Source organism: Rattus norvegicus, chromosome 3, assembly GCF_021556685.1.
Source record: "Rattus norvegicus strain SHRSP/BbbUtx chromosome 3, alternate assembly SHRSP_T2T, whole genome shotgun sequence".
NCBI classification, from domain to species: domain Eukaryota; kingdom Metazoa; phylum Chordata; class Mammalia; order Rodentia; family Muridae; genus Rattus; species Rattus norvegicus.
The window spans coordinates 113,756,450-113,770,618 of NC_141536.1; the positions used below are offsets into that span (position 1 = coordinate 113,756,450).

The 14,169-nt window shown below is 42.8% G+C and overlaps 1 protein-coding gene across 4 annotated transcripts in view; it reads right to left on the reverse strand.

The window, feature by feature from the left end:
* Nucleotides 1–10,443: 10,443 nt before the first annotated feature.
* Nucleotides 10,444–14,169, reverse strand: part of Trpm7 (transient receptor potential cation channel, subfamily M, member 7) — a 90,948-nt gene continuing 87,222 nt past the window's right edge. For 3 of the 4 annotated variants that reach the window (XM_087654380.1, XM_087654382.1, XM_087654381.1), the window contains one exon: nucleotides 10,448–11,852. In XM_087654380.1, coding sequence (XP_087510506.1) covers nucleotides 11,722–11,852 — 131 coding nt within the window. In that variant the 3' untranslated portion in view covers nucleotides 10,448–11,721. 4 annotated transcript variants of the gene reach the window in all.

Consider the following 14,169-nt stretch of genomic DNA (forward strand, 5'->3'; position numbering starts at 1 on the left):
TGTAGCACACAGGCTGTCTTAGGGTTTTCCTGCTGTGGCTGTTCACATGCAGTCGTGAACGTGGTCACACCATGACCAAGGCAACTCTTATAAGGACAACATTTAATTGGGGCTGGCTTACAGTTTCAGAGGTTCGGTCCATCATCATCAAGGCGGGAGGGAACAAGGGAGTAACCTGGCAGACAATGGTGCAGGAGATGCTAGGAGATGTTGAGAGTTCCACATCTTCATCTGAAGGACACTAGAAGACTGGCTCCCACGTGGTTAGGAGGAGGGTATCATTGCCCACCCCCATGGTGACACACTTCCTCCAACAAGGTCACCACTACTCCAGCAAGGCTGTACCTCCTAATAGTGCCACTCCCTGGGCCAGGCATAGCCAAACCATCACACGGGCTTAATATAGGATCTACAAGGGGCACACGTGATTCTCTGAGCTTAGACTATTCCACTAGAGGAAAAGGACGGCATCCTCAGCTCTAACTAGAGGAAGCATGTGGCTGTGACCTGGGAAAGCACCTGTGCTGGGGCTGTGCCTCTGGAGTGCCGAGTTGCTGCTGGCCTGCCCTCTGAGCAGATCTACTGGGACAGCCAGGCACCAGCAGGAAGCAGGCAGAGAGCCCTAAGTTTATCCCAGGGAGGGAATTTGAAGACAGGCCAAAGGAAGGATACCATCAAAATCCAACTTGGTGAACCAAGGAACTTCAATGGGGTCAGTTATAGCATATAGATGGGAGATCAGGAGCAAATAGGATTCAGCGGTGTCACTGAAGACGCCAGTATGAGTGACAGCTCATGAAAGCTGGACTCCAGGAGCACACACGCCCACAGGCACTCAACAGGCTGGAGAGTGTCCTTTCTAGGCCTTTTAGTTGCAAGCCACACACTGCACCACACACACACACACACACACACACACACACACACTAATATACTATACCAAACAAGCCCCCACAATGACTAAGAAATATGCATTAGATCCATAATGGTTTCCTCTGTGTGAGTGCATGTATGTGTTGCATGTATGTGAATCAGAATTCACACCAATAATCACAACCTTTCTAGATTTATTTTCCCTTCCCATTCAGACTAACTCTAACTGGGAGACACCTAGATTCTGCCAGCCCTAGTATAGCTCCTGTCTCATCAATGCTCAATGCCAGCTGTGTTCCCACTGCCGAGCACGCGACATTCATGCCTCAGTTGCACATCAGGTCACCACTGCCCACAGTGTGCCCTCACCTCACACAACTCACAGGAAACTAAGGGGGCTTCTTCTTAATTTTTCCTTCTCTCGTTGGTGGCTTGATTGAATCTGCCCCTCTTACACGTTTCTTTCTAGTTATCTTGAAGTTGTGCAGCACTTTTAAAATCTACCTCCACGTACTTTAAATATTTTTCTTTTCTATTTTTCTATTTTTCAGAGCTGGGGACCGAACCCAGGGCCTTGCGGTTGTTAGGCAAGCGCTCTACCTCTGAGCTAAATCCCCAACCCCAAATATTTTGACAATATGAAAGCGTAGTCTACATTCTTTCTCACATATTCACGTTAAGCTATAGTTGAGTACTGAGGGCGACCATATTATTCCAAACGCCTTGGTTTTTTAGCTCTGGGTGTTATATAGTGGACTTTCATGATGCTAATCTACTTCACCTCTCCTGGGGAGGCTGGGAGGCAAGGGGTTCCGTGTGCTATAACAACAGAAGCTGCTATGTTGAGAATACTCCTGTGCTTAAACATCCTTGAGGTTGCAACTTCCGTTCTTCCTGCTGGATCGGGATTAACGCGCCAGGCACTTCCTGGTCGCCTGGGTACAAGCAGGACTGCGTCACAATTCCAAGTCTGTACCGCCCTTTGCAGTCTGCGCAGTCCTTTGTCCTTCGCATTAGGGGCTGAGAGCCCTCCTCCTGTAGGCTTTTCTCGAATATCACAGAAAATGTTTTAATAAAAGGAGAGATCAGATGCAATGACTTTGGAGGTAAGTGGTTCACTTCACCGCTATGAATATGAAACCCATGTCACAGGTAGTGATAAAACCTTGTAAACGTCCCCAGTGAGCTGACCCTCCCTGTTCAGCCGGCCCACCCACCTCAGTCTCCCTGGGATGATAAATTTATGCTTCAACTGTCTGCATCATAGCTGAATTATTTCCTTCAAGAAGACAAGGACCAAGGAGAAATGCTCTCTAGTAAGAGACCACACTGTGAAATTGAGGAGAGTGAGGTTTACCCATACTTAAAATAATTTTTAAAAGTCTTTTTAAAGAAAATTATTTATTATTATATATAAGTACACAGGGACACACCAGAAGAGGGCATCAGATCTCATTATAGATGGTTGTGAGCCACCACGTGGTTGCTGGGATTTGAACTTGGGACCTCTGGAAGAACAGACAGTGCTCTTAGCCACTGAGCCATCTCTCCAGCCCAATAATTTTCAATATGATGCAATTTTGAGATCATTGAGACCTTTCTCCATCCAGATATCTGTGAGCCAGAGACTTGGGTTTCCAGAGTCTAAGCAGCCAGTGAAAGTTAACGCAGGGCTGTGGCTCTGAAATCTCTCACAACTGTGATGAATAAAAGCCTAAGGTGAAAACAATCTTTCTTGGGAGAAATCAAAGTAAGAAACTAGGGAAGAGCAGTGGTGGTGGGGCGGTCCCAAGAGAGAAATAAACGTTGAGTTCATTGTTTAGGGGCTTTTTATAGGAGCTAGAGTCGAAACTGGACAAAGACTGAGAACACCAGTTGAGCCTAGTGGCATGTCTTTAACTAAAGCATTTGGGAGACAGAGACAGGTGGATCTCTAAGTTCAAGGCCGGCCTGGTCTACAGTGCAAATCCCAGTACAGCCAGGGCTACAGAGAAACCCTGTCTCAAAAAACAAACAAACAAACAAACAAACAAACAAGCAAACAGACTGAGAATCCTATTACAATTGGTTGATTCTCTGCACACATCAGGAGTAGGGCAATTGAAGGTTTATATACTCTGTGCATGTTCTTCTGGCCCACTCAGATAAGGAGTGGTCTCTCTCAAATGCCCTGTGATCTCGGACTTGCTTTGTTGAGCTTGACACGTTTGCCGACTGTTAACCTGGTCTGGCAGTGCAGCTCCGCCAACCTTGCAAATATTGCCGCTCTGACCTAGATGGGTTCTGTGAGTGTTCATCAGCTCTCTCAATTCTCATGTGGTATAGCATAGCATACTGCCACAGTTACTGGAGATGTAACCACAGTCCCTTCTGATTATCCTTTGTTTACAGGATGGTGTCCTCTGGGGGGTTCTTGTTAAAAGCTGTCCTCACCTACACTTCTATTACATTTAGCTGCATTGGAAGCAAGGGTGAAAGCACCTGCCTTGTGTATGTTTTCCTGGCTCCCTGCAGTTGCCAGTCAACTTACAAACATCAACTTGCTTCCCAGAGTCTCTGGTTTTCCTGATAATTCAATTTAGTTGCCTCGTATCTTAGCTCTCCTCAACATTACCACCTCCAGTCGCCATCTCTGTACCCCTCAGCACTGTAGTTTCGGTGAGTAGGCAACCATTTGCTCAGTAAGCACTCTTACTTGCTAAGACATCTCCCCAGCTCTTCCCTCCCTTCTTAAGACAAGGTCTCAGTATGCAGCCCAGGCTGGCCTTGAACTCATGATCCTTCTGCCTCTGCCTCCAGAGTGCTGGTATTACAGGTTTAAAATATTCACATTAGAATTGATGCGTCTTTGACAGTTTGGAGGTAAGCTCTGTGCTTTTCAACTCTTGCATATTCTATTATTATTTTTCTAATGTATAAGTGTTTTGCTGGCATGCATGTATGTGCACCATCTATGTTCTTGGTGTCCTCAAAAGCCAAAACAGGGTGTCCAATATGCTATGACTGGAGTATTAGGTGGCTGTGAACCAACCCTGGATCCTTTGGAAGAGCAACCGGTGCTCTCTTTTAAACACACACACACACACACACACACACACACACACACACACACACGCACACGCACACAGAGTTTGTGTGCCAGCATTTTGTCTGGGTGTGCACCACCTGAGGATCCCCTGGGTCTGGAGTTACAGGTGGGTGTGAGCCACCATGTCGGTGCTGGCTATCAAACCAGATAGATCCTCTAAAACAGCAGTCAGTGCCCTTAACCACTGAGCCATTGCTCCAGCCCAATTGAGATTTCTTTTTTTTTTTTTAAAGATTTATTTATTTAATGTATACAAGTACACTGTAGCTGTCTTCATACACACCAGATCTCATTACAGATGGTTGTGAGCCACCATGTGGTTACTGGGAATTGAACTCAGGACCTCTGGAAGAGCAGTCGGAGCTCTTAACCGCTGAGCCATTTCTCCAGCCCCCCAATTGAGATTTCTTACAAGGATACTTTTATAGTTGCATGAATTGTCTTTTTGGACAGCCTGCATGCCAGTCAAAAGCTCTACCAAATCTTTTTCCTAGTTTTACTTTTAAAGGTTAACCATAAAATGCCTTCGATTGTTATGAGATGATGAGTTCTGGGAGATGGCTTAAGTTGGTGACGTACTTGTCCGACAATTATGAGGATCTGGTGTGATGACAAGTGCATGTAATCTCTGTGTTGAGGAAGCAGATACATTATTAAGATCCCTGGGATAGCAATCTAGTCTACTTGGTGAGCTCACAGACCGTGTTTTAAAAAAAAAACAAGGTAGATGGCTCCTGGGGCCGTGCCTTAGTCTGACCTATGAGTTCTACATACACATTTTCTACACATGTAAATATTAAAAATAAATCAGGGTTGGAGAGATGACTCGGTGGTTGAGAGCACTGGCTATTTTTCTGCAGTACAGAGGTTCTGTTCTCAGCACTCACATGGCTGCTCACACATGTCTATAACAACTCCAGTTTCAGGGGACCCAAAGCCCTCTTCTAGCCAGGCATGCTGTGGGGCCAGGTAGCAGGCCCTGAGGGGGGGTGTGTGCAAACCCCGGAAATCTTGTCCTGAGATCTGCAGTAGGGTCACTCCCCCTACCCTGAGCCTTTCTGTGCCCCACCCTTGCCTCTCCGGAGGTCATGCAGCACATAGCCAGGTTAACTTCCTTTCCCCTTTAAAGTCATGTCCAGCAGCTTATGGAATTTCTCCTTATGCATCCCCAGCACCTAGACCCTGGCCAAGGATGTACACTCACACCTCACAGCCCCTGCTCACCCTACAAAAGGTTTAAATAGCCTTTGCTTCCCTCATCAGACGAGCTGTCTCACTGAAGCCTCGTCTTCTGAGTCTGTTCTTATTGCCTGTGCCTGAGTTTCTTCTGCTCCCAAGCTGCCCTACCTGGCTTCTCCTCCCAGGATCCAACCATTTAGATTGGGGATCACACCACTGCAGGCAAAACACCCACACACTGAAGAAAAATGAAAATGTTTAAAGTTGAACACGGAGGGCTGGAGAAATGGCCCGGCAGTTAAAAGCAATGGCTTCTCTCAGGGAGGATTGGAGTTCAGTTTCTAGCCTGAGCTAAGCAGATCACAGCTGCGTGTAATTTTTAGAGAATCCAACACTCTTCTGACCTTCACCAGCCCAGAACACACATCAAGTACAGTGTGTTCTACACAGTGAGTTCAGCCTGCCTGTCTCCCTAGTGCTGGGATTAAAGGTGCGTGCCACAATGCCCAATTGATATATATGCTCTCGTGTATCTACGATGCTTTAATACATGTACTTGTGTATGTAGTATGTGACATACAAATCCCTAGGGAGAAGCGAGCTACCTGTTGTGGGGTAAAAGACACAAAAGCTATGTTGGTTCTGGTGAGCGCTGCACATTAACAGAGAATCTCTGCCCTCACACCATATCAAAAGCTTACCAAAAAAAGGGTTCACAGACAACCAGAACATTGCTGAGCTTAGAATTCTAATGAAAACCTCACAGTCAATGTGGGGTCTTCCAACACACTGTGTGATAGCTAAGTTGCAGTAAAAGAAAAAAAGAAGTCTCCACACTGCCAATAGCTTTTCTAGTATACTTCTGGCGGGTGGGAGTTCAAGGCAGAGTTTCATCCAGGAACTCTGTAGACCAGGCTGGCCCCAAACTCAGAGACCTACCTGCCTCTGCCTCCCAAGTGCTAGGATTAAAGGTGTGTGCCACCACTGCCCAGCTTCTACCATACCTCTAAGCAATGAACAGCTATAGGAATTTCTTTTTCCCAGGGACAGAATGACCACCTTTATTAGAAATGTCCCTTGCTTGTAGGTCACATTCACATTAAAGTGTAGGCTGCACTGTTTGGCTCTGTATCCCACTCTGTGACAATTTCCAGTTAAAACTGAGTCTGGGTGGACACGAAAGATGTCAAATGGTGCTGGCGGCAGCGGCAGCGGCAGCGGCAGCGGCAGAGGAATTCTTACCTCACTAAACACGTTCCATGTCATTATTAGGTATTGTGTTAAGCTTAAGTCCAAGTGGATCAAGGACCTCCACATCAAACCAGACACACTCAAACTAATAGAAGAAAAACTAGGGAAGCATCTGGAACACATGGGCACTGGAAAAAAATTCCTGAACAAAACACCAATGGCTTATGCTCTAAGATCAAGAATCGACAAATGGGATCTCATAAAACTGCAAAGCTTCTGTAAGGCAAAGGACACTGTGGTTAGGACAAAACGGCAACCAACAGATTGGGAAAAGATCTTTACCAATCCTACAACAGATAGAGGCCTTATATCCAAAATATACAAAGAACTCAAGAAGTTAGACCGCAGGGAGACAAATAACCCTAGTAAAAAATGGGGTTCAGAGCTAAACAAAGAATTCACAGCTGAAGAATGCCGAATGGCTGAGAAACACCTAAAGAAATGTTCAACATCTTTAGTCATAAGGGAAATGCAAATCAAAACAACCCTGAGATTCTACCTCACACCAGTGAGAATGGCTAAGATCAAAAACTCAGGTGACAGCAGATGCTGGCGAGGATGTGGAGAAAGAGGAACACTCCTCCATTGTTGGTGGGATTGCAGACTGGTACAACCATTCTGGAAATCAGTCTGGAGGTTCCTCAGAAAATTGGACATTGAACTGCCTGAGGATCCAGCTATACCTCTCTTGGGCATATACCCACAAGATGCCCCAACATATAAAAAAAGACACGTGCTCCACTATGTTCATAGCAGCCTTATTTATAATAGCCAGAATATGGAAAGAACCCAGATGCCCTTCAACAGAGGAATGGATACAGAAAATGTGGTACATCTACACAATGGAATATTACTCAGCTATCAAAAACAACGACTTTATGAAATTCATAGACACATAGTTGGAACTGGAAAATATCATCCTGAGTGAGGTAACCCAATCATAGAAAAACACACATGGTATGCACTCATTAATAAGTGGCTATTAGCCCAAATGCTTGAATTACCCTAGATGCATAGAACACAATAAAAGGTAAAAGTTTTAAAGTTGCCCCCCTAGACACAAAGTTTAGAGCAGAAAAAAAAAAAAAAAGGTTAAGCCCCAGAATTGTATGTTCCAAGAAGCCTCTCCTAGGGCTATAGAATGGATAATTACATTGGCCAGCTCAACAGCTTTCTCCCAAAAACTAGCTGACCATAAATCTTAGAGAACAATCTTGAGAAGCAGGAAACAAACTAGCGGACCATGAAGTTAAACAATCTGAGAAGTAGAAGACAGCTTCTCCTAAGAAACAATCTTGGGGGACAGAGAGTTCTTCCTTGTGATTTTTCACTGTTATTCTACACACTTTCCAATGACGCCATCCCTGCCCCCTCGGGTTGTGGTTTCTCCCTTTAAATACCTCTTCTCCCAGCCTCTCGGGGTCGAACTCCACTGCCCCTGCGTGGGATGCGAGTTTCGACCCCAGTGCACTGGTTGCTATCGATAAACCTCATGTGATTACAAGAAGGACGGTCTTGTGTGAGTTCTTGGGGGGGGGGGGGTCGCGTCATCACGAGACTTGAGTGAGGGTCTTTCAACATGAAACTCAAGACGGATGATCAAAATGTGAATGCTTCACTCCTTCTTTAAAAGGGGAACAAGAGGGGTTGGGGATTTAGCTCAGTGGTAGAGCGCTTGCCTAGGAAGAGCAAGGCCCTGGGTTCGGTCCCCAGCTCCGAAAAAAAGAACCAAAAAAACCCAAAAACAAACAGACACAGAAGAAACACTCATTCAGAGCCTGCCCCACATGTGGCCCATACATATACAGCCACCCAATTAGACAAGATGGATGAAGCAAAGAAGTGCAGGCTGACAGGAAACGGATGTAGATCGCTCCTGAGAGACACAGCCAGAATACAGCAAATACAGAGGCGAATGCCAGCAGCAAACCACTGAACTGAGAATAGGACCCCTGTTGAAGGAATCAGAGAAAGAACTGGAAGAGCTTGAAGGGGCTCGAGACCCCATATGTACAACAATGCCAAGCAACCAGAGCTTCCAGGGACTAAGCCACTACCTAAAGACTATACATGGACTGACCCTGGACTCTGACCCCATAGGTAGCAATGAATATCCTAGTAAGATCATCAGTGTAAGGGGAAGCCCTGGGTCCTGCTAAGACTGAACCCCCAGTGAACGTGATTGTTGGGGGGAGGGCGGCAACGGGGGGAGGATGGGGAGGGGAACACCCATTAAGAAGAGGAGGGGGAGGGATTAGGGGGATGTTTGCCCGGAAACCGGGAAAGGGAATAACATTCGAAATGTAAATAAATACTCAAGTTAATAAAAAAAAAAATTAGGTATTGTGTTAATGGAGTGTTTGCAGTATTTGTGTGCCTGATGCCTTTGATGGTCAGGATACAGCACTTGATTCTTCAATCAAAGGCAATACTTGTTTGAGATAAAAAGTATCATTTACAGGTAATTCTCCAGAATAAACAACAATAACATCAAAAAGGTCTAAGGAAATGAATCTGAGTAAATTCATTTTTGTTGCTGTGATAAAATTTCTGGACAAAATGCAAGTTAGGAAAGGAAGGGTGTATCTGGTGTACTAATGCAGATCCCCACTCAGCATTTCCGGGAAGCTACAGAAGCAGGAAGGGCTCCAGTTAGTCAGCACATCTACGGTGAAGCAAAGGACTGACTACAGCACCCCATCTGGCCGCCCTGCACTCAGGCCGCCCTCCCACTCTTGCACAGTCCAGAGCCCCAAACCAGGACTGCCCAGTCCTCCCCAGGAACCTCCCTCCATATCAGTTAAGAATCCCACCCAGAATGCCCAGAGGCCAACCTGATCTAGATTCGTTCTTCAACTGAAACTCTTTCCAAGTGATTCTAAATTGTCTCAAAGTTAAAAGTAAGTAAAATTTAAGTAAAATTAAAGGTAAGCATCAATGATCACTGCTTGACAGCCAATATTGAACACTGCTTAAAAGAATGGAAAAACCAGCACGTCTGGGTTTGAATCCTAATATAGCTACATACTAAAAGTATCTGTAGTAACCTTGATTTCTTTCACCTATAGAACGGACTAATATTTTACAGGACTATAATATGGCTTAAGTACATAAAGTGCTTAAAAATATGTAGCACTTAAAAAATAATTAACTTTTTATGTGCTCTGATATTTTGCCTGCATGTATGTCTGTGTGAGGGTATTGGATCCCCTGGAACTGAGTTATGAACAGTTATGAGCTGACAAGTAGGTGGGTCCTCTGAAGAGCAACCAGAGTTCTTAACCACTGAGTCATCTCTCCAGCCCTAAGAATTAAGTTCTAAATTATTTTGTAAAAATAATGTAAAATTAAACATGAACCATTTTTTTGATTAGCTGGAGATTAAAAACAAAAGAAGACATGACATAATGGGTAAAGGCGCTTGCCACTTAACCCAATGACCTGAATTCAGTCCCAGGATCCACATGGGAGAAGGAGGGAAGTTGGCCACTGAAAGCTCGGAGTTTAGATGGCCAGAACCGAGATGAGAGCAGTAGCAGTGCAATCCCGAAGCTTCCTGTGGAGAGACGGAAGGAAAAGGCAGAAGAACCCCTAGACACAAGGTCAGCAAGCTTGTGCACACAGTGCTGAGACAAGAGCCCTATCAAAATAAGGTTGAAGCGGCTAGCAAGATGGCTTAGCAGGGAATGCTTGCTGCCAACCCTGATGACTTGATTTTAATCCCTGGAACCTACGCGGTGGAAAGGAGAAAACAGACTCTTGCAAGTAGTGCTCTGACCACATGTATACCACAAGAAGTGTACGACTCCCAGCCAAAATAAATAAGTGTGAGAAAAATGTATTCTTAAGGTGAGAGGACTGACACCTGAAGTTGTTTTTTGACCTCCAAACATAATCCATTGCATGCCACACACACACACACGCACGCACGCACGCACAGCCATACACACACACACACACACACACACACACACACGCACAGCCACACACACACAACCACACACACTGACGCTGACAAACCATACATCTCAGAATGAATAACTCATTAAACATCTGTAAACAAGAATAAATTTAATTTCTTTTAAAGATTTAATGATATACAAAACATATATGGTATAGTATCTTTAAGTAATACACCTTTTCTCTCCACATCAACTTTAAACACTATTTAACAGCTTATCTCTGCGGCCTTGTCTGTATCTATGAGATACACTATTGAATACAAATAAGCTTTACACTGCTCCCTTCCAAATAAAAATTAAAATTAGTACCTAGGAAATGAAAAGAAAGAGAAAGCATAAAACTTGAGTCAAATGATAAGCTTTTCTTGTTGCTAAATATGCAAAAATATCTGGGCAATTAAGTTATTTTATTGGCATAAAGTTGTATTGTGATCTCCCTATACTATATAAGGATAATCCAACAACTGATTTCTTAAATAAGTACCAGACATAGAATTCACATTGACACATTCCTATAGAATTTTAAATGTGAGAGTTCACATGACACTCTGATTTGATACACTAAGTCTGTAAATCTTTGGGGATGTATGCAGCTGCAGGCTGTTACAACTGCAACCTTCCTCACAGGGAACACCCACTGAACAGTGAGTTAATCCTTATTTATCATGGCTTTCTTTTACTTAACATTGATAAATGTTAAAAAAAAAAACCCTTTTGCACAATTCAGTTTTGTTTAACAAAAACTGGCTGTATCCATAAACAAAGACTCTAAAGTTGATTCTTAAAATGTTTCTTAGAAAATGGTCTTCATGAGGCCCTGGATTTGATCCTCTACACTACAGGAAAAAGAGAGGGAGGGAGGGAAGACAAATGGTTTTTAGTGCAGGCTTTGTAACATGCCTGTGAAGCAAAATTGTAAGGAATAGTTTTCCTGTGACCACAAATATCTAGTTGAGAGCTAACATCATTATCAGAGAGCACAAACTGAGGAAGACTTCAGCCACTTAACCGAAAAGCTGCATAATTTAGATTCTTTAGCTGAATGGCTGTAACTGAGCAGCCAATAAAATCTGAAGACACTTGACTTTGGTTAATGGTACTGCACCAAGTGACAGAGAATCACCACCCTCAACAGCAAAGCTTCAGGTCCTTCACAAGCCGAGAGCACTAACTTTCTGTCACTGTTAACATTTCCCAGCGGTCATCTGTAGCCTTGAGGTGCTTTTCAATGAGAACATTACCTCTGAACTATGTGTGGGGCCAGCAAGCTCATTTTGCACACACCTTCCTATACCATCAATTCCCCCCTGAAAGGAAAAACGTCAGTTACACTTTTGTGAAATGTAGGCAAAGATCAATGGTTCAGTACTATAACATCAGACGAACAGAATTTGTTGCTTCTGATTCTTTGGTAGAATTTCCAGCTTGAAGATTCAGATCTGATGACTCATCCTGAGGAAATATAATTTTATCAGGTGTGTAGTCATTCCTCTTCAGATCTATATTCACAACCCCAGCAGAGAAAAAGGGGAAAAAAAAGTCAGAAACTTACAAATGAATTTAGAACATTTTCTACATTAATTTTCCTCTAAATGTATCAGATCTATTTCCTCAAATTACATACTTAATAGTCATACATCTCCATATAATTATTACATAAGGACCACAAATCTAAATCATGTAAATGTGATAACATAGCAACAAACTATGTAAGGTGTATACAATTTTGTGATCATGGAAGTATTGTGATACACTAATGAACACAGTATACAAGGCCCTGCTTTTGTAAAGCCTACGGAGTCACACTCTTGTACCACAAGATGGAAAATCCCCATGCTCATGCACTGTTATGGTTTAAGATTGTGAAAATGGGTGGCTGGAGAGATGGCTCAGTGGTTAAGAGCACTGACTGCTCTTCCAGAGGTCCTGAGTTCAATTCCCAGCAACCACACGGTGGCTCACAACCATCTGTAATGGGATCTGATGCCCTCTTCTGGTGTGTCTGAAGACAGCTACAGTGTACTCCCATACATAAAATAAATAAGTGAATTAAAAAAAAAAGATTGTGAAAATGGCTATTCCACTTAAAGCAATCTACAGATTCAATGTAATCCCATCAAAATTCCAACACAATTCTTGACAGAAATTGAAAAAGAATCTTAAATTTCACATGGAAAGAAATAATTAGCCAAAACTCTTTTTCTTGTTTTTTTTTTTTTCATGATCATTAAAAAAAAAATTACCATCCAGATTTCAAGAGATACTACAGAGCTATTGTAAAGGGAACAGTGTTCTAGAGCTGAGGGTTCACACGTGTAAGTGCACGCTCCTATAGCCACCTGAAAGAGGCCAACAAAATACTGAAGGGAAGAGGGCACATTTAACAGATGTGCTTTACAAACTGGGTAGCTACATGTAGAAGAATGAAATTTGATACTTATGTCTCATCCATCACAAAACTCAACTCCAAATGGACCAAGGAACACAACATAAGAGCTGATGTGCTGAATCAGATAAAGGGTACAGTTGGGCTTAAATTCATTAGTACATGAAAGGACTATGAAAGGACTTTCTCAACAGGATCCTAGCCATGTAGACATTTAAGATCAACAATTAGTAAACAGACTTCATGAAACTAAAATGTTTTTGTACAGAAAAAAAAAAAAAAAAACCAAAACAAAACAAAAAAAACACCATCATTTGAGTGAAGAAAGTGGGAATTAACTCTAACAGTTAAACACCTGACAGGGGAGTGAGGATCCTGAATGACAAAAACAAAACAAAACGAAACAAAAACAACAACAACAACAACAAAAAAACCCAAACCAAACCAAACCAAACAAAAAAAACTAAACATGAAGAGAACAGACAAACACATTGGGGAAGGAGGGCTAGAAGACTAAGAGCCCCAGAGGTAATGAACACATCCAGGAATATATGGGTAGTACAAATGGCCTTGATGGGTTTAAGAAAAAAGAAAGAGGACACACAGGTGAACTGGGAGGTATGACAGTGAATATGATCAAAAGTCACTGTGTAGGGGGGAGGGGGATGTTTGCCCGGAAACCGGGAAAGGGAATAACACTTGAAATGTATATAAGAAATACTCAAGTTAATAAAAAAAAAAAAAGTCACTGTGTAGAACTCTCAAAGAATTAATACACCCCCAGCCCCATTTTGAGAAAGAGAGTTTATGTGGTCTTGAATAACCTAGAATTCCCTATGTAATCCAGGCTGGCCTTAAAATTCAGATATACACAGACTCTGTTTCCTGAATGCTGGGTAAAGGCATGTTTAACTATGCCCACCAAAATGAACATTTTTAAGAAACAAAGAAAAAAAAATTCTCAATTTAATCAAAGTATAAAAATATAGTTAACAGCTTTAAAAAATAAACTGACATTTAAAAAAAAATTTAAGTAGGGGTTGGGGATTTAGCTCAGTGGTAGAGCGCTTGCCTAGCAAGCCCAAGGCCCTGGGTTCGGTCCCCAGTTCCGAAAAAAAGAAAAGAAAAAAAAATTAAGTAAAATTAAAATAATTTTCTCCCTCTAAGCCCTGTTTATTTTTCTAGGTGTGTGTTTTGTTTGCATTTATGTATGCTTGTCATGTGTGTCTAGTGCCCTCAGAGACCAGAAAAGGGAGCCAAATTCTCTGGAACTGGAGTTATGGAAGAAGAGTTCATGTGTACTTATGAATTCCAGATCAATTACCCAAACCTTTTGGTACCTCTGGCCTTATTTATAGTAAGCACCATTTACAGCATATGGATTAAAATCCTTTAAGCTAGCCACGATGGCAAATATATAATAATAATAA